At 37.5% G+C, this 23,320-nt stretch overlaps 1 protein-coding gene across 4 annotated transcripts in view; it reads left to right on the top strand.

Annotated features, from left to right (window-relative positions):
- TRHDE (thyrotropin releasing hormone degrading enzyme) overlaps window positions 1-23,320 on the top strand; it is a 207,080-nt gene that overhangs the window by 37,679 nt on the left and 146,081 nt on the right. For all 4 annotated transcript variants that reach the window (XM_068669186.1, XM_068669185.1, XM_068669184.1 and 1 more), the window contains exon 3: window positions 2,182-2,308. In XM_068669186.1, coding sequence (XP_068525287.1) covers window positions 2,182-2,308 — 127 coding nt within the window. The remainder of the gene's footprint in view (window positions 1-2,181; window positions 2,309-23,320) is intronic.

Here is a 23,320-nt window from a genome sequence, read left to right as displayed (position 1 = left end):
CTCAAAGCTTAAAAGGCCTGGGCAACAGAACAGATAATTTCTGAGCTGTGTTCCAGCTTAGGAGTGTTAAGCAATACAGCCCTGTTGGTCTGGAGCTGTTCTAGACAGGCAGAGATGCCCTTTACAGAAAAAAATAGAATTATATTCAACATTAGGCAGGTAGCAAATGAAAATTTGTAGCATTGCAGTTTTTGAGCTTTGATACCTGGGCACCATCTTAAAAACCTTTAAATGCCTTTTCTGCATTTGCCAAAAGGCACACGTTGTAATGTACCACAGTGAGCCTTGATTTTTCTTGTACGTACTTTTTTATTTTCTTCCCTTCTGTTGTCCTAATCCTTATAATGGACACATTTGGCCACTGTCAACTTGAGTGATTTTTTGCATACCTGGTTGGCTGACTCTTCTTTTTCTAATATGCTGATACAGTCAACTGTGCCAGTAAAGCAATTATGCAAAATTGTGTATAAAGGTTTAATGATACACGACAGTGTTCATCACAAATTTAATTGTGATTCTTACCATCATTTCATAAACTAAACGTTTCAAGAAGTTTGAATTAGGAACTTTGTGGTTAGTCTCTATTTTATTAAAAAATTATACGTAGTTTAGCAGATAGGGAATGTTTAATATTCATGCCACTGTTAACTTTGTAAGGAAGCAATAAATGGATATAGTGACTTTGAGGTGTTCAGATAATGTTTTATATGCTTTCAGGTGGTGATTATGAGAAGTCTGCTTTATTACATGTCTCATTAGGTTACACTGTGTTATCCATTTTGCCTTACAATCATAACTGTGTATGGCTGATTGTGTACTGGATCTGTAATATGACACAAAGGTATAAATAAAAGATGGACACAGTTAGTAGCAAAGCACAGCAATGTGTCTGAATGCCCATAAAAACAGATAGTGGTTTAAAACTGAATTGACAGGTGCAGTGCTTTGAGGTTCGATATCTGGTTTCCACTTAGGTAACTGAACTGGTTCAGGAAATGAGCAGTAAAGCAATATTTGGTAGTGCTCTCACTGAAGCTGAAAATTCCTTTTTTTTTTTCTTTTTTTTTCTGGTTCAGAACAGGGCATATAGAAACCTTTCCAAACTGAAATTTCCACTTCATGTTTTCTGTTTTCTGCCCTGGTGCATTCTGTGGAACCCCAGGTGGGATTAAATCCTACCACAGGAAGCAGTAGGTCATTATGAGGGGCAGGGAGAGACCTTCTGCCACTGCCACCAGTGACGAAGCACACTCTTCTTCCATCACTAGCCATTAGGCTGCATGTGAAGAGGGAATATGGAAAGTAGCCACCCTTTCTATGCCTTAACAGTTGTCACAAACTGTATGTCATCTTTATATATATACATATACATGTATATTATATATATTTAATGCTTCCTTACTGCAAAGGAATACGAGGACAGGGCATAATGAATAACCTTGTGGTGCTTTGCACTACCTTGTTCATCTGGACAGGAGCTGACCAGCACATTTGGTGCTCCATGCAGGCAGATATGTGAGCAATTCTATACTGAACATAGCAGTCTGTGACTTGTATAAACAGCTTTAACTTACTGCTTGCTGAAAACAGAGGCCTGAAGCAGTCATGGAAGTTTGGGGAATGTTAATTGTTTGTGTATAAGAATGAGCTTATAAATGGTTGTTTTGCAATGTTTTGTAGCTTGTCGAGGGTAACTGTGTCACTGCCAGAGAAAAGAAAGGAGAATGATCATATTTTTCTTCACAGTCTACTAATACTTTCAGGGTTCGATGTAATGTGCCTTTAACAAACCGTGAACTTCCTCCTACTGAGCCACTGCATCTTGCCTACATTCAGTGTAGGCAGAGAACCATTATACTAATCCACCCTACTATCATATCTCTAGCAAACACATGTAAGCGTTTTCTTTGAATATTTATTTTGATGCAAACAGTGTTAATTCTTTTATTCGGCAACACAAACAAGCAGGAGATTGTGACTTCTCAACTTTTTAACCTGAATTGTGTAAGTTCCATTTTTTAGCCACAGCATGTTTTGACAAGATGATGACAGCTACATCTTGCTGTAGGGGAATAACCCTGCCACCTCACAACCACCTTAGAGTAGTTCACCTCTGCAGGTAGCAGAACTTTAATATGTAGACACTGGAATGATCAGTCTTTTGCTTTTTTTCTTTAACAGGTACGATTGTATGCAAGGCCTGATGCAATCCGAAGAGGATCAGGGGACTATGCTCTAAATATTACAAGAAGACTAATTGAATTTTATGAAGATTATTTTAAAGTGCCCTATTCCCTGCCAAAATTAGGTAAGATTTCCCCTAGAACATGAAGTTCAGTTGGAGCGTGGGACACTGTCAGCTTTTTTAAAGGAAATTTAAGACTGGAATTTACTAGGTTTCAAGGTAAGGAATGTCTGGGTTAATTTGGAAGGATTAATAAGTAAGGAGTTTTCCTCTTTTCCCTGGAGAGGAAAGGAAGCCAATTTGTCCCCTCTCATATTTGCACTAAAAGGAGCAGAAAGCAGACAGCACTTGGGTAAGTTAGGCAGAAGAACAGTAGGAAGAGAATGCAGCAACTGTAACTACTGATTCGTTTCTTCTTCATCCTTTTTTTTTTAAAAAAAATTATTTTTATTTTTTAATTATTTTTATTTTGGCCTCCCTTTCATTAGAAAGTCACTGGGAGACATTTGTTCTGTAATATTTATAACTTGAGGCCTTAGCCTTAGATGGGGAACAGAATTGAAAGTAATTGTAGAAATGGGAGCTTCTAACAGCGTAAGGCAGTATTTGTTATGCTAGTTCATGTTGTTTATTAATGATGGCTAACATATGCTTAATTGCATTGTTGCTTACTGAAAGAACTACCGTGAACTTGTTTTGCTGCTCAAGTGACTTCAGTGTTGAAGCTGTCAATTTCTATTATTTTTGAAACAGTTTCCTCTCCTCCTCCCTTTCACCACAATCATTTGTTCTCCTATACGCTTGAATATTTTACACCATATTATTACACCCTCCCTCCTTAGGGGCATGTTTGATCAAGATCCAGAAAAGCCTATTGCTCAGCAGCGGGAAGAAAGCTTGTATTTGATCAGAAGTGTTAGAGTTGGAACCACAGGTGATCCTCCCAGAAACTCAGGGTCTATTTCATTAAAACCCTTGCCTGCTGAGTAGCATTATTAGTCTTACAACTAACGGTGTAGGAGATAGATAAAGTAATTGATGTTGCTAGATGAGGGTGTCGCATGAATTTTTTATTAGAATGTTGTGGTATTTGTTTCTTGTTCTCTTTAAATGATGGGTTCCAGGCAATGTTCGCTTGGAGGTATATGCAGATGGGTTTATTAAACATGGCACGTGCATCAGATTTCCTGTGTATCTTTCATACCTGGCTTCATGTATGAAAGTTACTCACACTGGAAGTTACAGACTTACTGGTGCCAAAAATTTAAAAGACAAAAATAATCAAAAACTTTCCTCTGAATGAAAAGAACAGTGGGACTCCGATCATTACTTCAGGTAGTTTACTGTGGATGCCAGGTAACAGCAGGCAGTAGTGGCTGTATCTGTTTCAGAATATCTTTCACAATTACAACATACGGCCTTTCAACTCAACATACTTTATGGGTTATCATTATGCTGTGGCATATCTTTTTAAAATATCTCATTGGAAGTGAGTATGTTCCAGTTTGGATGTCTTTGTACCATATTAGGAGGAATAATCACAGGTAAAAATGTATTTTTTTATCAAGTGTTTGTAGCAAAATTGTGTCAATATGAAGCACAGGTTGAAAACTTGAGTTATCCTGTAGTGATACTACAGGAAATAGTTTGGTAAGCTTGTTGTGCTATAATAAAGTTACATTTATTAAATGTAGATATAATAAGTAACATTTCAACACTCTCTGTGATGTAAGTATTATTGAAACTTTGCTTTGAATACAAACATAGGTACATTTGTTTCCAGTTCAACAGAACACTAAGATCACCAAGTTTAAGCATATGCTAGTGCCTTTAACCTGAAGGATTTTTTTTTTTTTTTTTTTTTTTTACTGGGAAATGGAAAGTTAGGGCCAATAGTCTGGGAGGTGAGGGAATGAACATGGTGAAAAGCAAAGAACCTTGGGACTGTCAGCTGCTACACTTCTATCATTATTGCAAAGCATTGTGTACTTCATTAAGGCTTTTGTCTACAGGGTTGTCCATTTGAACTCTGTATATAGTGGGTGTAGTTGAGGACAGTTAGGTTCAGAGGTGTTGCTATATCAGAGAGACCTGTGTTCATTTGTTCACGTGTCATTAAGGTCCCCACAGACACTTGGCATTTATTGTTCATCGTCTGATGTTGTAGTAAGTCAGCTAGGGTGCTGTACAGGAACCACTTGGTCCTGACAGTTTTGTCTACTTGACTGTCTTTTGGCCAGGCTTTTTTGCTTTACTTATTTGCAGTCAGATGTTTGTAGTTGCTGTCGCCTGTTGTGGGCTTCTCTGACTTCTTGGCAGCCTTTGTTATGGTTGGGAACTGTGGAGAATGTGGGGGAACCATTTTTCCACCTAGTGACTAGCATTTTTTGGACTTAAATGGCCTGTGCTGGCTTCTGAATATACTGGAACAGTAGATTTGTTTGCCAATTGATGTGAATTATGGTAATGAATGTGAATTGGGGATTTTTCTCATTTGAATAACCAATTTCCACAGTTAAAAGTTCTACTTAGCTTGTAGATATGTGCTCTTTTTTTTCCACATCATACTCTGAACTGGAAGGTGCTTGTGTAGGGTTTTAAACTAATAATTCCATATGAATTTCATTTCTGAAAAATAAGTCAGTTCTTTAAAAAACAGATTTCTCCAAGACTATAATATCATTATAAACACTACTTAAAATGAGAGGTGGATAAGGCATTGGGCTTTGCTTAATTCTGAAAAGATATGTGGTAGGGTTTTTAATTGTGTTTCTATGGCTGGTGAATATAAAATACATTTCTGTATTTGTGTCACATATTTAATTTTAATCCGGTTTGCAATACACAAAGCATTTTCGTAATGTGTAGAGCTTTTTCTTACAAGGATCTTTGAGATTGGAATAGTTTCCCTGTGGGGAATGATTAGGTAAGCAAGAGCTTTTCACACTTGGACAGTTGTGACTCTTTAAGCTGTGAATGATATGGGGTGGAGGGGCTGACTGTCTCTTGCAACCAAGAATAAAGGGCCATACAATGAGGCTGGCAGGAGACAGGTGCAGAGACCACAAAAAGATTGCGGTTACTGTGGCAGGTGGTAGATTTGTGAAACTCATGAGAAGAGATTGTAGATGCAATCCAGAGGTCCAAATGGAGGCATAGACCAGTATTTGGAAAGAAGCTCCATTGGAGAACATCTCCTGGTCTGAAAACAGAAGCTGGGAAATACTCAAGAGAGTGCTATACATACTTCCCTGGTCTTTCTCTTTCATTAGCATCTGCTTATGGCTGCTGCTGGAAAGGAGCATACTGATCTGGCTAGTCCTTTTGACTGAACAGGCAGAGCTATCCCTATGTTTATAGCCTTCCAGAAAGAGTGAAGTGTTTCTACTAAAAGGCTACAGAATTCCTTTTACAGAATATTTCATATACTGGAACTAAGAAACTTTATACAGGTCGAGTAATGAAGGACTGACAAAACGTTACATGTGCTGCATAAACAAGCTACCCAGGTGAAGATTTTTGGATTTCTGAGATATATTTTTTTTTTCCCTGTAATGGCACTGTAGGATTGCAATGTTAGTGGGATGCATTTGCCACTTCTCTGAAAACTCATTTTAAAACTCACTTTCTTTTATTCTGAATACTGTATTTAGACACCCATGTAATTAGCATAGCAATTATGTGTTAAATGTGTAAAGAGACATAGGCCTCTCAAGGGTTAGAGGCATGGTGCCTAACTCAAAGATGTACTAGGAATCATTCAACTGTAGTCATCCAACGTTCAGCTGGGATGTCTAAATTAGCTAGCCTGCTGCCCTAGATGTGTTCCTTACATCATCAGCAGAGGGGAGATCTTCCTGAGGATGGTTCAAATCTTATGTGGGCAGACTCTCCCACTGAAGCTGCCTAAGTAACAGAAAGAAAGTTTTATTACCCCTGAGCTCAACTTAAGTGTGAGCAGTAACATTAAATTTTCACAATGTGCAGACCTGGGAAAGAGAAGTATCTAAGGCAATTCAGTGATGGAGAGCTGTGAATAGCGTTTGTAGGGTTGGGGACAACCTTAGGCTTTGCAGAAAGCTTTTTATTTTCCCCTTTGAAATTGTCGTGAAATGTGGAAAGATGAACAACTGATGAATCCACTTTTATGTATATGTTACAGAAAGGCTGGGTGAAAGTGAATCCCCTTGCTGTTTTGTCTTCAGGCCTGTAGAGATGAATCAATATGTAATATATGAATATTATAATGTGTATGAACATTATAGTGTTAAAATATATCTTAAGAAATATTATTTTTCTGGACCTTTGAAAATCTCTTTCTCTAAAGAATTGCTGCACAGAAACTTTGGGGTTGCATTTGACACACTTTATTTTTTTCAGGTGTGTTCAAGGTATTAATTACTTTGTGCAAAAATAAGCTCTTGTTTTCATTATGCAGCATGAAACACTTTAAAGTTTTCAATGCAATCTCAGAAAGTGATTTTCCAAGAGATTCAGTGAATGTGCTTTACAAAGGAAGACAAGATTGGATCATTAACACTTGCTCTTTGAATATTTTTGAAGAACAGGGTTCAGTTTTTAAAGTGTCATACAAGAGTTTAAACTGTTTTCTGCAATAAAAAAAAAAAAAAAAGCTTAACCATATAAAGAAAAGGTTCAAAGGAGAACTGTTCTGATTTTTAAAGGAAATTCATGTACATGTGCTCTTTTCCCTGATTCCCTAACCAACCAAGATAGCTCGTTTTTCTTTCTCCATCTATAACATGAAAGCGCTATGTAGTACTTTTCTGGTCTTGTCTTAAGAGTGTTTGAAAATGATTGTCAGCAGTTTGTTTGGTTGCCTCTTGATTAAGAGGTTGCCAACCAAAGAATTTAAGAAATGCTGATCTGATCTGACCTCCAGCATGCTGAGGGCTTGTAGAGTTTCATAGCATTCTTATGACATCAAGGCTATAGTTTAGATCTGAGTGATACACAATCTTTTTGAAAGATGTTCAGTCTCTTCCACTGTAAGAGAATCCATCACACCTCAGTAGGAGAGAGGGAAAGGAACATTTGGTGGTTTTACTCAGCTGGGCAGCTGAGCTCCACCACAACTGCTCTCTCACTCCCCCCTCCTCAAAGGAAAAGAGGGGAGAAATATGATGAAAATGGCTCAAAGGTTGAGATAAGGACAGGGAGATCATGCAGCAATTATCATAACGGGCAAAACAGACTCAACATATGGAGATTAATATAATTTATTACCTATTACTAGCAAACTCGAGCAGTGAGAAACTAAAAAAACAAAAAACTAAGTAAAAACACCTTCTCCCTATCCACGCTCTTCTAACTCCTCCCTCTGAGCATAGGAGGGGAATGGGGAATGGGGGCTGTGGCCAGTCCCTAATGCTATGTCTCCACCACTCCTTCACGGTCACTCTCTGCCCCTGCTCCACGTGGGGTCCTTCCTGAATTGATCCTGTGGGGATCAATTCCTTTTCAAAGCCCACAGGCAGCAGCTCTCCAAGCACTGCTCCCACACAGCTTCGTACCACGGGGTCCATCCCCCAGGAGCAAACTGCTCCAGCACGGGTCCTCCATGGGTGGCAGCTTCCCCCATACTCCCTGCTCCTGCATGGGCTCCTCTCCACGGGATGCCCATGTTTAGGCAGCAGAACTGAAACCTACTATGTTCGTTGATCACCTGTGTGGAACACATTTAGTGGCTCTGCACACATTTGGGTTGGTACAGTGCATTTGTACGCAGAATAAACTGTCACTTTTACCCTGACCTTTGTAGCTTCTGTTTTGAGTTTTTATTTATTTATTTTTTTAAACATTTTTAAGCTCGGAGCACTTCAAAACAGCAGCCTGTCAGGGCTACAGAGCAAAAAAATTGTGCTCCAGCCTTAGCAAAAGGTACTGAAATAGTGCTTTGAAATATGAAAAGGTGCTGCGAGTTACCGAGCTGAAGCTAACAATGTGTGGGAGATCAGTCCATAGTATAATGTTAAGAAAGAAAAGAAAAAATCTTCACATAGGACTTTGTCTTAATGTATTGTGGTAAAATATGTTAAATGGTAAGCCAATGCATTCTAGTAGTTAGTACAATAAGGACCATAATGGGCATAGTAACTGGTCTGGAAGTTTATTAAGGAGAAGCTGGTCTCTCTCTGGTGACTCGGCATGATGCAAGCTTGAATTTGATATTGTTTGCAAGAGTCAAGACAAGTTATGTGTAGAAATAAAGCAGCTTTATATAGAATAAGATGAATAGAGTCTGGTGGAAATAATCCTCTTCGGAGTGAAATGTTTTCTTTTTGTTATGTAGGTATTGCCTTCCCCTCTTAATTAGAACATGAATAGAAGCCAAACCTCTCAAACAAGGAAAATTCTCAGATTAGCAGCATTACTGCCAGTAATGCTGTTCAGTTAGCCCATAGTAAAAAGAAGGTGACCAAATCTGACAGTAACCCCATTGGCGACTCAACTAAATCAGCTTGTGACATCAGTTGGCTTTTAAATGATTAATTAAAAATAATAAGAGGGTGATGCTATTATGAGATTGCAACAGAATGTGGCATTGTAAGAGATTTCATGGAAATGCCAGGGCTTTTTTCGAGCCATGAGAATGCCTCCTGCTCCATCCTTCATCCTTTAAAGAGTATTTTTCCTAATTTTCTAATAAATAAGTAATTTGAGCAGTTGACACCAATGTAGAAGTGGATGCATTGAATTGTAGACATCAAAAAACAGCATCTACTCCAATTTCTTTACCATGTGAGAAATGTAGATGCCTTCAGAAAAGAAGATACATTTTATTAATAGTTAGGAAAAATGAATCATCCCTGCAGAGGTACCAGTGAAGGTATCTCTGCTAACCGTGGAGAGGAGACTAATCTGGTTGGTTTAAATTTGATGTCTGACTTTTAGGTGGCTGAAAGATGGGATGAATCTCTGTGTAGAAGTTTTAAAGTGTAATAAGGTCTTTGACAGACACAGAAACTAAGTGGAAATGATGGGATTCACCAGGAAAATGTGTGAACTTCCACTTGGTAAGAGAGGGTTAAATGCCTAAAAACCCATGAATCCAAAATATGTTTTAGATAGCCATGGCTAAAGCAGTTTTCATTATAGCTCTTTTCACTCTGCTGCAGCAGAGCTGTCATCCATGATTGTCTTCTCCAGGGCTGCTAGTGATTGTCTGTTAATTTAACTATACTGTTCTTGACCAGAAATAATGTTCACTTATGAATATCACATTTTGAAGGGTAGTAGAGATTTAAACTGTAAAATAATCTTGTTGTAACAGGAACCCTCTTGACCATGTCAAACTTTTTGAACAAGGATATAGGGAAGGATATAGGGAAGGCTACCGTCCAGGCAGGGCATGGCACTGTGAGATCAGAGCTGTGTGGAGGAAAAACAAGTATGGAAGGGTTTGGAAGAAATAGAAAATGGCATCACAGTGGTATCAAATGTTATAGATTTAGATGGCATTTGTGAAGGTATACATATGTGAATCCTTGGTCAGTATGTAGGAAGATTGGATTGCAGTAGGAAGTGCTAAACTAGGATTTTCCCTTTAAAAATCATAGCTAGAATATTTAGTTTGGATAGAAGTAGGTAGTGTGGTTGGTCTAAATCAGTTAACTAGAACACTGAGGAGAATGTAGGAAAATATAGTGTTTTTTTCTTTTTCTTTCTTTCTTTCTTTCTTTTTTTTTTTTTTTTTTTTTTTTTCCTCAAAAATAAACAGGTTTGAGAGGTAGAAACCTGACGGTCTTTACATGTGCAACATGGTACAGAAGTGTTATACAATCTGTTCACGTATATTGTCTGTTGATGGAAAAGGGAAATGACTGTTTTTGCCCTAATCATATAGTTCACCTCTGCAATCTTCCACAGTGAACGGTACTTAAACAGCACCTTCAAGATAGCTGTGTACCCATAACACAATAATAGTATAACACAACTAACAGAGTAACAGCAACATGTTTCTAGTGACACTATTTCAGTAAATATGAAAGTTTCATTAGGTGAAGGTGAAATGTATTTCTTTTTGTGTTTTTTGAATGTATCTGGTTCATATTTATAATCATGTGACAACTTTTAAAGAAAGATAATTTCAAGTTCATTTCAGGAAACTTCTACTTTACATTTAAATGAGCAGTTACAAATGTGGGGAAAAAGCAAGGGTGCTAGGCTGAATTCTGACAGGCTGGGGTTTTCCTGCACTATATGTGAAGCAGGGGCTTTCCTGCATCAGGAATGAAACTCAGTAATATCAAGGCATTTTGCTGAGGGGAAAAAAAGGTGAAAAAAATATGGCAGGTTAGGGTGCTGCTTCATCCTGGTCCACATCCAACACCAACATGGCTCAGTCAGACATTTTTAACATCTGCAGTGTGAGTGCAAAACAGTATTTTATTTTATTTTATTTTATTTTATTTTATTTTATTTTATTTTATTTTATTTTATTTTAATTTTAATTTTATTGCTAAGGCTTTTTGTTGTGAATTGACTGAAATGGGTAGTTGTGCCTACTGGAGCAGCAATGCGTTTCAGTGGTAGTGTCTTTCCATTCAACATTGTGGCAAAGGTTATTGGGCCTCTTGCATTTAATTTGAAACGTAAAGAAGACCAACTTTCAGGCCAGACTCAGAAACAAGTTCAAATGAGTCTAAAATGAGTTATAAATGGTTGCAATGGACTTTTTCTTCCAGTCTTGCCTAAAGATGTGTTCTGTATTTGCTTTAGCTCTGCCTAGTGTTACACTTGCTGAACACTGAAGATTGCTGCACTGGAAGAGTTAATATCATGCGAAAACCTGTTTAGAAGCACAATTTTATTTAGCTTGAAACTCACAGAGCAACGCCTACTTAGCTTATTTTCTTGGTCCAAGCAGGCTAGAGAGTCTTAAAGGACTTTTCTGTTGGCTTTTCCTCTCACTTCCAGCACTTCGAGCTGTTATGGTTTGCTCTGCCATCCTTCTCCTAGGTTCGTCTGAGATTTGAAGAGTCATTAGCTGTGTGTTTTAGGGTGCTGTGTTTTAGGGTGCTTCATTTTAGAGGAGCTCTGTAAGTTCTATTGCATATTCAGAGGGTCTGAGTGGCTGGAATGACAACTTCAGTGGAGAAAGACTGAAAGATAAGATCAAAAGGAGATTTCATCGATAATTGAACTGTATTCCTATTTCAGAGATAACAATTGGTTTTGCAGCAATTTTGAAAACACTGCCATCATATTTATGCTGATTAGGGCTTGTAAGAATGTGTAATTTTAATTATTATTATTATTTTTTTTAATCAATATAATCAATAAATGGAAATAGTAAACAAGTGGTTTTGTGGTGGTGGTTTTGCTTGTTTGCTTACTTGCTTGCTTGTGTGTGTGTGTTGTACTGGGGAAGCGTTCCTGGTAGCTCTCCAGCTTTTCAGTGTCAGGATTGTGCTTCTTTGGGATAGTTTACTATGCTCTCCAGATGTGCTACTGTGACAAAATTTGTTTTCCATTAAATGCTGGTTTGAACGCACCAAATACATTACTTTGAGAAACAGAAGTTTCACTAGGTAGAACTGATGAGAAAACACTTTGCCCACCGACTCAGTTAAACTGATTTGTGTTTGCTTTTGTTTATTTTCTTATGTTTAGCTTGAAATTTGTAGTTGTATTTAAAAATTTTAACCTCATTTGTGCTTAGTGTAACACCAAGGTCAGGACAATTCCTTAACTGTTCTACCAAGAACAATCATTCTTCACTGAGGGTCCTTTGTACTAAAAAGAGAATAGATGAGGGTATGACCAAAAAGTCTATACAATTAAAATTTTAATTTCCTAATAAATCTGAAACTTAAGAGTTATACATTACTGGTACAGTAAGAGTTACAAAGTATAACCACTTACTGATAATGTCCTGAATATTAGAAATAGTTAAAAGTCTGTATGCAGATGTATAAAATGAGCTTTCACATCTATCTTCTGTGCCATAAAGAAAAAACACAGATACAGACATAAAGCAGATATTTTCATATATCATCAAAGAGCATGAGGAGTTTCTTTCAGGAGATTATGACAGTGTCTTGGAAAAGATTATAACACATTAAAGTGGGACTTAAATAGGCCAGAGATTTCTGTCTGTACAAAAGATGTGAAGAATTGTATAACTACAGAGCTGAATAAACCTATTGCTGCTGCCTAGTTTCTGTTGGCTTAGTTATAAACCTTCCACCTGTACTAGGTAGTTTCTGTAAGCTACTGAAATTCAAAGGGATGTATGTGCTCACCTTTTATTGCTTTTGCTAAGGATATTGTAACTGAAAAGATATCCTAACACAATCAATTATGCTACGTTTGCAGTACCTTGCCTGAAGCAACTTCATTTTTGGATTAAGAAGCCAATGATTTTCAGTGTAAAGATGAAAATATTAAGATGGCTGAACAACTTTCATTAAAACAAGTGAATTGTCACTGTAGATACTTTCATTTTATGCATGCTGGCAAGCATGTTAAAATGGTATATGTACATTAAAAGAATCACTTAAAAATGGTGCAGAAATCTCTGGCAGATATGCTAAACTTGCTTTCCCTGTTCTCCCTTGCTGTATATAAATTTTTCCTTTCTTTGCATCTAATTTATTTAAATGCCATCTGCTTGTGTATTTAAAACATAACATTTCCAGATTCAGGATCAGTTCTCTGAAGGCTGCATTTTCCTTCCCTCTCTGATTCTTATCAGCAACACTTTCTAGCAAAGCTGTCCTCATGAAGATACATATTTGTCATAGTGATAGCACACTTCAGAAAGTGTATTAAGCTAAACCAACTCCCACTGTCCAACTCAAAAATATGTTCCTTGTCATATGCTACTCCTCACTGAAATTAAACTTGGAAAATATTTTAGACTGGAGAGACCTAGTCACTTTTTCTCATGACTTTTTCAACTTTGGCATGTCTGTGTGTAGTTGTCCTGTTCTACAGTCATGGGTGGTTGGATTCCAGAGCAGGTGGGAGGCAGAGGTAAGGGGAAAGTTACACAAAGGCACAAGAAGGAGAAAAACTTAAAAAAAAAAAAAAAAAAGTATTCTAGAAACCCCTATCATAAATGTCTGCAGCTACTACTGCTGTCTCTTTGGTGGTGTAGATAAAGCTTCTGAAACTATCTCAGAATAGTTCATGAGTCTGTGGCTTTGTCACTGTTCCCTCAGCTCAGGAGTGATAGGCAACTTGTTAGCTGGAGCTGATCATAGCAGAAGAGCTCCTATGTGCATTTTATTCAGCAGGTGGTTTGGTCTGTCACCACCAATATTATGATATTAGCTACAGACAGGTTTCCTTTGAGAGTCGTGATGTAAAAGCACAGGTACATTGACAGAACATTAATTGCATGTGGCCAGATTTATGATGTGACCCCTAAAACAGTAATAGAAGTCAGTGGTTGAGTTTCTCATATGAAATTATGTGAGACATTTCCATAGTTGTACCTAAGCATGTTGCAATCACTGCTGTTTGTTTACACATAATGCATCTCAGAAATGGAGGAGTACAGTGGCTCAGTTGTACTGTTTAGAGATGCAACAGAAAGCCAGAGTGCTGAGAGGTGAAGGCAGTCAGATGTTTTGTTGATCAGACCTGTATAAAGTGCTCACTTGTAGGGTGGGATTTAAGAATATATTTAAAGAAAAGAAACATAAGGCAGTTGGAATTTGCATCCTTTCATAATTAAGTCTTGATTATTCAGTTTCACGTGAGGGAAATAAATGTGACTCCAATAGTTCCTACTTTAAAATTAGTCTGAGTGTTTTTCTTTATAGGGTGCTAATTCTCAGGTGTGGAAATACATAAAGCTTCATGAGATTGCCAGAATTGTAACTTGGACACATAGAAAAATACATTATATGGCTTTTCACTGTTAATTTACAATGTTTTCTTAGGCATTTCTTCTCCATATTCTTGAAAGGGTTTAAATTTTGGTTCTGTCTTAAGGTAATTGCAGATAATTGAATTTCGTGAAGAAGCATGGCTGTTACTCAGTAACAACCAGATACACTAGAAATGCAGTTTTATGCTGCATATTATCTCTCCAGGTATTGCTGTAGAAACTAGAACAGTTTCCAGGTGATTAAAAGGTTCCAAATCATACCAGCTACTATTGATAACAATAATATAATGTAGCTCTTAATAAAACCTTCAAAAGATGAGAATGTTTTCAGATGACACTGAAGGATATGCAGGAATTGCTATAAATCATTCAGAGTAACAATGAACAGACAGCTTTCTCTAATGCTCATATTGCATTTGGGGACAGCTGGATGAAAAGTCCAATCCCAGAAGAATTCACTGTATTTTATCTTCACCAGTCTATTTCTTGAAAAAGAAAAAAGAGCAAGATAAAGGAAAAGAAAAAGAAAACAAAAATATCTTTGTAATCAAAATACCACAGCTGTGTGGCAACTTTTGTGAATTCACTATTTGTGACTATGGAATATAAAATGGCCAAATCCAAGTACCTAACTGAAGGGTTATTTAAGTTGCATTCATTCAGTGGAGAAATAAAACAGCACAAGTGAATATAATGCAATTTTAAAATATATGAGCAAGTCTTCCTACAAGTAGTTTTAGCATCTCAAAACTGTACATTCATTTATTTGAGGTCTACTTTAACATTAAACTGTCTTTCCAACCATGCTTATGTACATGTGGATGGACATATGCAAACATATATACTTGTTATCTTGGTTGTATTTACATGTACATGTGACTAATGATGTTAATTAAGGTTATATAAATCCTGATTTCTAGATAAAAGTCTAATCAGCAGATGCCACAGACATTTCTCCAGCTCATAGCTCCCAATGCTCTGCTGTCACATAATCAAAATAAAAAGTGAGGGGGCAAAGTCTGGTCACACAACTGAAATGTGGGTGCACCACATAATAGGGAGCCTGGGAACAGGGACTCTGACTTCCAATCATGAGATGAGATTGGTTTTGTGCGTAATTAAAGAACTGGGGCAGTAGTGAATATGCTCTCTTTCAGGCCGTTATCTGAGGGTCTTGGCAGGAAGATGGGTCCTCTATACAGGCTGTGGGCTGTAGTCTTCTCTTACTTTGCAAGTCTCGTGACTTTTTTCTAGCTGTCCCCTCCACTTACAGATTCTCATTGCATTACTTTCTCATAAGTCCCAAGAAAGATGAGGAAAACAGTCTGTATCTTACATGCAGTTTCATAAAACATCAACCTCACTAGTATAAAGTTATCTTGTTCCTTTGTATTTTGGGAGGTTATTTTTGACTCTTTCCAGTTTTTCTGGAGATCTGTTTTTCAGGCTGGTCCCACAGTTTTAACCGCACTGCTAAACAGCAGTGAACTGTAATGGGAACTGGTGGCTGGGCTCTGGGTGAAATCAGAACTTCTTAAGATGGCTTTGCTGCCACTGTTTGTGAAATTATAACCCCAGGAAGATTACAGTCACAGATGGTGCAGCGCTAAGACTAAGTGTAATTTCAAAGTAACTCCTAAGATTCATACGTAAAGAATATGTGTTTATCAGTGTTACAAAAATCGGCAGACCTCATCGTCAGAAACTCCCTGGTTGATAGCTGTTAACCGAGTGAAGGTGGCAGAATCAACTCACTGTCTGATACTGTACCACCAGCAGCCTGTTTCCATTGTTCAAGTAGCCTATAAGTAAAAGTTGACAGATGCAGAAGCTGTAAAATTGTTTCACTTCAATAATCATGTTTAGGAAGAGGGCTCCCACAGGGAGATAATAGCACTGGAGATAATATAAATGTCTCTCTCCATATCAAAACTTTTGACTTGACAACCAAGCTATTTTATATTTTGGAAGGTAATTCCATGTAGAGCTGGTCTTGTGACAGTATATTCTTTGATCTGTAAGACTTTCACTGAAACTCATTTTAACACTTCTAGCTAGGAATTTGCCTTTGCTGCACATCCAGGGTCAAGGCATTTTGACCTGAGGATTATGAACAAATCCAGGCAGTGCAGTGTTGCTCTTTCTTTGTGTGAAGATGGAAAATGCCTGATAAAGTCTGTATTGGTTCATGAGATTAAAATACAGAACTACTTGTGTATGTATATTTAAAACCTTTTTGGGTGTCTTTATCCATCTATCATCACTTATATGGAATAACAATTTTTTTTTTTTTTGCCTTAAGGTTGCTAAAACCTCATCTCTGGTACAGACCTTTATAAAACAGGATTTAGATAAAGACCCACAATATATTGAAAATGTGGTTTCTTCAAGAACATCTGTTCTCTGTCCTCGTACTTTTATGTTCTTCCTTAAATTAAGCATGCTGTGACATAGAAGGGTAGTGAGCTTGATCTGTTGGTGGTGTTTCTTTAAGTTTCTAATTGACCAGTAGCTTTGTATCTCCTGCAGTAATGGAGATGCTGCACTGTGCATTCGTTTAAGATGCTTCTTGTCTTCTGACTGTTCCTAAACATGTGAGTTCCCCAAGAAAGGAAGTGTGACCTCTTCATCCTCTCACAAATCAGTTGTAATGGATGCATTCTCAGATGAAGAATATGCCATGTTTCTTTCAGGTTGATTTGATTGTATTTTGGTATAATCTATTTTACAAAGTTATACCAGTAAATATTCTTTCATTCTTTTTTGTTTTTGTTTTTCCTTTCCTCTTTTCCCTTCTTTCTCTCTCACTCTTTCTCTTCCCTCCCCTTTCCCCCCCCCCCCCCCACTCCAGCACTCCAACAGGGGCAGTGAAAATTAAATGTCAGGTGCACAAATAGGGTTTTATGATGAACAAATATTAGACCCTCGTCTTACATTTTTCTTTATACTGATCACAGAATTTTAATTAAAAATACAATATTTTGATTTGTTTCTTCTGCTTTCCAGGGAAGAGCTGACTGTAGAGATTGGTTGCTGAGTGGCATAATTATAGACCTAATTGCCTCTTCCTTCTCTGGTCTTTCTGGGAATGCCATTTCAGGATGGTGACCAGCTCTGAGGACAAATGTTTTTCTCGTTTGTATGTGATACTTTTCTGTGGTGTGCTACGGTTTTCAAACTCTTAATGGGCAGCTGAAGCTGGATCCTGTACCTGATTGTTTAAAACTATCACCTGAGATTTACAATTTATATATTCTCAAAATGTAATAAAATTTTTGATTGATTTTAGCAGCATATTTTTATTCTTTAGAAAGAATTTTACTTTTGTAATTAAAATAGAGGGGAAAAGGGATTTTTTTTTTAAACCTTCCTTTATTTATTTCACCTGGAGTCCCACCTTTTGACATTGGGGATTATGGATTTACTTGGATCTGACCTTGAGCGTTCAGTTTGCCAGGCAGACTGAACACTTGACTTAGATAATTCTAGCTTCTCTGTGTTACCGTGTTCTCTGTGTTACCATGTTAAGTTCCCTGCCAACAAGACCATGAAGGCAGTATAGTTGAAAAACTAAACAGCATATAAATAACCTTTTGTTTACCTTTTCTGCTCTCAGTGTTATTTTTTGTGTCCACTGGAGCTGTTCTAAGGTTGAACCCAGCTGTTTGTCTTTAAACCTGAATGCGCAGCTCTTTTCCATGACAGCAATTTTTACTTGACATCTTCCCTTCATGTTTTTATGCATGGTGATCAGCAGTGAGATTGGGAATCCCAGGTGCTGTTAGACTAGAAATTCAGCACACAGCTGGAGAGCTGCCAGGAACTGGGAAGAGCTGCAGATCTGAGAATCAATATGAAACACCTGACTTCACTTGTGGACTACCAGCTGGTTGTCCTTGGTCCTCAGTATGCATATCTGATTTATGTTTTAAATAGGATTGCACCAAAACTTGGAAAATATGATTTCTGACATGAAGATAATGTTCTGTGTGCTTGATCTTAAAAAGGTGATATCCCATTTAAGCTTTGGGATTATCATAAATCTGTTTTCAGAGTGTTTTCAGTTAAGAGTCTCTATTCGGTTTGGTCAGACTTTATTTACTTCTTCTATATGTCTTTCTTTTGAATCTTGATGTAATTAACAGAAGTTAATTTCTTTCTATTTTATTAGCTATCCAAAGCTAAAATGTTGGACAATTTTAGAAGATGAGGTTGGGAAGCATTGATATGCAATACGTATGTAGACACAGGGCTTTGTGAAGCAAAGTTCTCAGCAACTGCATTGCTAAATGTACAGGTAGGATGTAGGGCGTGATCACTGAACATGGGTTTGTGCTTAAATGGTTCATTACTGTGCATTAAAACTGAGCAGAGCTGTATCAGAATATTTTAGACTTTTTGCACTTATCACCATTGATTAATAATGTCATGGCTACTGGGAGCACATTTATGTGTTGTGGGTTGCCTTAACTAGGATGTAATCCAATCAGCTCTTATAAATTGAACAGGAGTAGGTAGATTAGAATTTGTATGGAGGCTGTCCTTTTGGCAAAATGGTCTTTTATTTCAGCGGGTGTTATTCTGTTTCTGATCAGCTCAATTCTTCTGTTGCTATTGGATGAAGTACAAATGAAAGAAATCCTTAAACGCATCATGCTTTAAAATAGTTGTACATTTTGAGAGGAATGAATATGGATGCTTACATCTGGTCAATTTCCAACATACTGTAAATTGCATTTGTGCATGTATATATCTTCAATTTCTAAAACCCCACTAATCCAAAGTGGTTTCAAAATAGTAAGTAAAGTGATTAAATTGACACTGAATTGCCATAAAATCTGTCATCACTCACTGTTTCCAAACCCAAATTTTATAGTTTTCATATAATTTAATTTGTGCTTTTGTTTTCTCATCAGTGAAATTGTATTGTTGGGTGCACAGATTTTTTTTCTCTATATTGTGTATTGAATATATATAAATATAGCGCAGATTATGAAATGAAAGTCTTATGTAGTACTAAAAATGCCAGGATAAATTACATCCATACATATTTTCATATGGTTATGGGTAAGGCTGGGAGAATATGTTTGTGACCAGAAATATTTAGCATTATGAAGTGTGATGACTACAAAGTTGTAAGTTTTATAAGTTCTTACAGCTTGCAAATTTGATTTATAACAAGATTAACAATGTTAAAGTGATTTTCTGGAATGGGTAACTGTAGAATGATATCTAAATGTGTTAAAAGCATTCCTGTTGAATAGCAATTGATAAAAATATTCTTGTATTTTATAGTTAAAAATAACACTGTTAATTCTAGCTTTTCAGTTAGCAGTAAACTTTTTTTTTTTTTTTTTTTTTTTTTTTTTGGGAAGAAAGGCTGTTCTAAAATGTATCCAGTGTTTTCTTTTTAGTCTAGTTAACTGGCATACCCTCAATGGACATAGAAAATAGCTACTTTTGTCAGTGAGAACATAATAGAAGAAAAGGAGTTGTGCCACCCTATACATCTACATGAATAATTTGCAAATGGAGATTTCAATTTAGGAGCTATTTCAACAAGTCACGTATTTGACTGAATTCAAGTACATGATTAGTATTATTAACTTAAACCTAACAAGTTTAAGAGCTTCAGTGTGCTGAGCTTTTAAACTTGTAGCTGGTAGATGCCAACAGATAATTTCTATCTGCAGTGATATTAAATGTACAGAAAGTTTGGTAGCTAAGAGATATCAATATCAAAGTGTTTACAGAAGAAATGCATAAAATTCATGTAATAATATATAAATAAGAGAAACTTGAGACATATGTAACGTTTATTTACATGCAAGAGATTTAATTTTTGAAGAAATGGATATATTTACTTTTGGGGGGGGCTTTGACTGTGTTGAGGTCTATTCTATGTATCATGGCCCTGTTCAGCACTCTAGCCATTAGGATTTTCCAATCCTAAAAAAACATATTAGCTGTTATAGGAACAGACCAGTAAACTTTTCCACCATCACTTGCATGTTCCTGTTACGTGGATGAAGGTTAGCTAAAAATCATTTTACTTTCCAGACTGAGGACCCCTCAGCTGAGCTTTTGAATCCATGGTCGCCTTCTGAGACAAGGAAATCTTCCCTGTTATGTCCTTTCAGAGTTTGTTTCAGGGTGTGATTACAATGTGTATTGTCTTCAGGATTGAATCTGGCTTACGAAGCTGTTCAGCCCGTTACTGCTTGATCCTTCTTTGCCCCTACATGGGACATTAAAACTGTTAATTGGATATTGCTGTAAATCAGCATGTTGAAATGACACAAGCTAAAATAAGCTGCTTGGAAATATTCCATTGGACACTTGGATTTTCTAAAGTTTACAGTTAGACATTCACTTTTTAAAAGATACATGAGGAAAAATTACCTTACAGCAAATAATTATCCTCCCCCAATAACTTGCATATTAACATGGGGCAGTATCGTATGAAGAAGTGTCTGGAATCTGTTACTCAAAATACAAAAGAAATGGACTGAAGTCAGCTTTTCTCTAAACCGCATTTATAAACATATTTGTTCTTTGACAGCCCCTTTTCTATGAGTCAGCTTTTTCCAGTGAGTTTTTGTTTTGCTTTCTGCCCAAAAAAATATTTTATTAGCTTTGATTCTTTTTCTCTATGCACTCTTGCTATTTCTCTGAAAAAAATATAAGTAGTTGAAAATTCTGTTTTCCTTTGCAAATAAGCCTGAAATGAGTTGCCACTTTCAAGTGTGTCTGGGATGATGTTAAAGTAGCTGGGGAAGGAAAAGGGCAGATTGTTATTGTTGTTATCAACTGAGAAATGTTCTTCCCCCTGATTTTTCTCTCTGTTTGCAAGATCTTTCTTCAAGCTGGTGTTGACAAGACAGCAGTGAGAAAGGTTGTTGAGAAAGATATGGCTGTAGTCCCTTGTAGAACTGCTATATTTCCCTGTACATCAAAAGTTACTACATGCCATGTAATCTATGTAAAAAGAGAGAGAATCATTTGCCATTGACTTTTTACTGGCTGAGAAAGCAAATTGTCTTTTCTATGGTGTTGTGGAGAATTTGTGTTATTCTGTTAAATGATTTCTAGGGTAGAATAAAAGCATCTGGAGGAAACAATCACAGAGAAAAACCCAAGGGATAATCTTCAGGTACAGCCAGATAATTAGAGCTTTTGCTATACAGGCTGTTTGAAGTGTGATTGCATGCCCAATGGAGTCAATGGGAAAAACCTGAAATGGTGTCCACGGACATCGATTCAAATCTTTAAGCTGGCAGAAGAAACAAGCCAATTTATTGCAACAGTTCAGTGTGAAAAAGCTACACTCTGCTTCCATTAAGCAATTTTTCAAATTCAGAATTTCTTCACAAGCCCTAATCCATCTCTTAATGCTGGGCTCTGGACCAAAGAATGTTGCTTTATCTTTACTCCTTTTTTCTATGGCTAGAAACACTCGTTATGGCAGGGGAACAGTACAAAAATCCCTAGAAAGAAGCTGTCTCTTTATATGTAATTATCGATTGTTTCTTCCTGTTTAAACACAGGAAAAGAATTCTAAAGATCACAGAGTCCCTGTGCAATAACTGAAAATACATCCTGCTTTGTGAGTAGATCTACCTACTGGGCTTCTGGTAGATGGGCCTCTTAACCTGGTCAAGTTGCTCAAGTGAAGTAGGTCTGCTGTGCCTTTGTGCTCTAGGTGGGCTGCTGGGTGTTGGAAAAATGAGGTGCCTGAGGAGCTGCTGAGAGGGGCACTAATACTGTGCTTCTGTTGGTATTGATAGAGGCTGAATTGTGGGATGTGGGGAGACCATGTGGCATAATGGCAAAAAGCCTCTCCAGGTTTCACCACATCCCAGTTTACTGCAAATTTAGCTTCAGCTTTAATTTTGAAGATGGTAGCAGCAAATGTGAATTCTCTTCTGGACTGGGGTAGCAGCTTAGGGACTTCTGCACGGACTAGAGAATGAAGAGTACGCGCTTAGAGATCTTTTTGCAGGACGGACTGTTTACTGATAGGGTGCTGCTGTGGAACTATTGTCAGCCAAACAGGCAAGAACCTTCTTGAACTACAGGAGGCAAAGCCAATGCCATACTTATATTGTTGTTTTTGTTGCTAAATTATCATCCCACTCAGTTAATCGGCATTTCTAGCAGTAGATTCTTCGGTCAAAGCTTATGTTATCAGGGGAAATGCTGAGCGAGTGAGTGCTTCCTCACATCTATCACTTTCCTCTGAACACCAAAGAGCACGTTCATGCTCCTTTCAGTGCAGTATACTGTCAGAAGACATTAAACAAAGGAATTGAAAAAGACAAAAGTAGAGGTTATTTCTCCTTTTAATATCTCACTTCTGCAGTGCTTGTGTAAGCATCCCAGACTATGTCTGTCAAGGATGGGGGACAGTGATTGTTCCCCATGTTAATTGTGGGAAATGTCAAGTGGTAGAAACAGTTTTTAGTCGTATTTGTCTGCTTTCCATGTGGATAAGTGGTTTATATATGCAGATTGATTTATGGATCAAAATCTTGAGAATTAAAGCTGTTATTTTTTGCACTGAGTATTCAACAACAACAAAGAAAGTAAAACTTTAGTACCAGATCTCCCAACGGGCTACAGATGATTTCAACTGACTCTTCTCGGCATACATGTAATATTGGCATCAGTCATATAGGTGACTGAGGGGGAAAAAAAGCAGAAGCAAACACAAATAGTTTTGTATGCGAGTACCAATTCTTTTTTTATTTTTTTTCTCAACATTGAGATTTCTTCTAAAACGCTAGTTGCAGTGACTGATAGGATTCTTTGTCTATTTTTTCCAAGTTCATTGTGGTCTGGAATATTTCATTTTTGTCGTGGTTTAACCCGGCCGGCTGCTAAACACCACACAGCCGTTCGCTCACCCTCCCTCCTCCCATGGGGCACCAACAAACAAGTGATGCACAATGTAATTGCTCACCACCCGCTGACTGATGCCCAGCCTAACCCCGAGCAGTCCGGCCCCCCTCCCCTGGCTAGCCACCCCTATATATTGTTTAGCATGACGTCAGATGGTATGGAATACCCCTTTGGCTAGTTTGGATCACCTGTCCTGGGTCTGTCCCCTCCCAGCTCTTGCTGCACCCCCAGCCTGCCCGTTGGCAGGACAGAGCAAGAAGCTGAGACATCCTTGGCTTGGTATAAGCACTGCTCTGCAACAATTAAAACATCGGGGTGTTATCAGCACTCTTCTCATCCTAAGCCAAAACACAGCATTCTACCAGCTACTA

The sequence above is a fragment of the Anas acuta genome, chromosome 1 (assembly GCF_963932015.1).
Source record: "Anas acuta chromosome 1, bAnaAcu1.1, whole genome shotgun sequence".
Classification (NCBI taxonomy): domain Eukaryota; kingdom Metazoa; phylum Chordata; class Aves; order Anseriformes; family Anatidae; genus Anas; species Anas acuta.
Note: the sequence above shows the minus strand (reverse complement) of the source record. Positions and strands in the feature narration are given on the sequence as shown.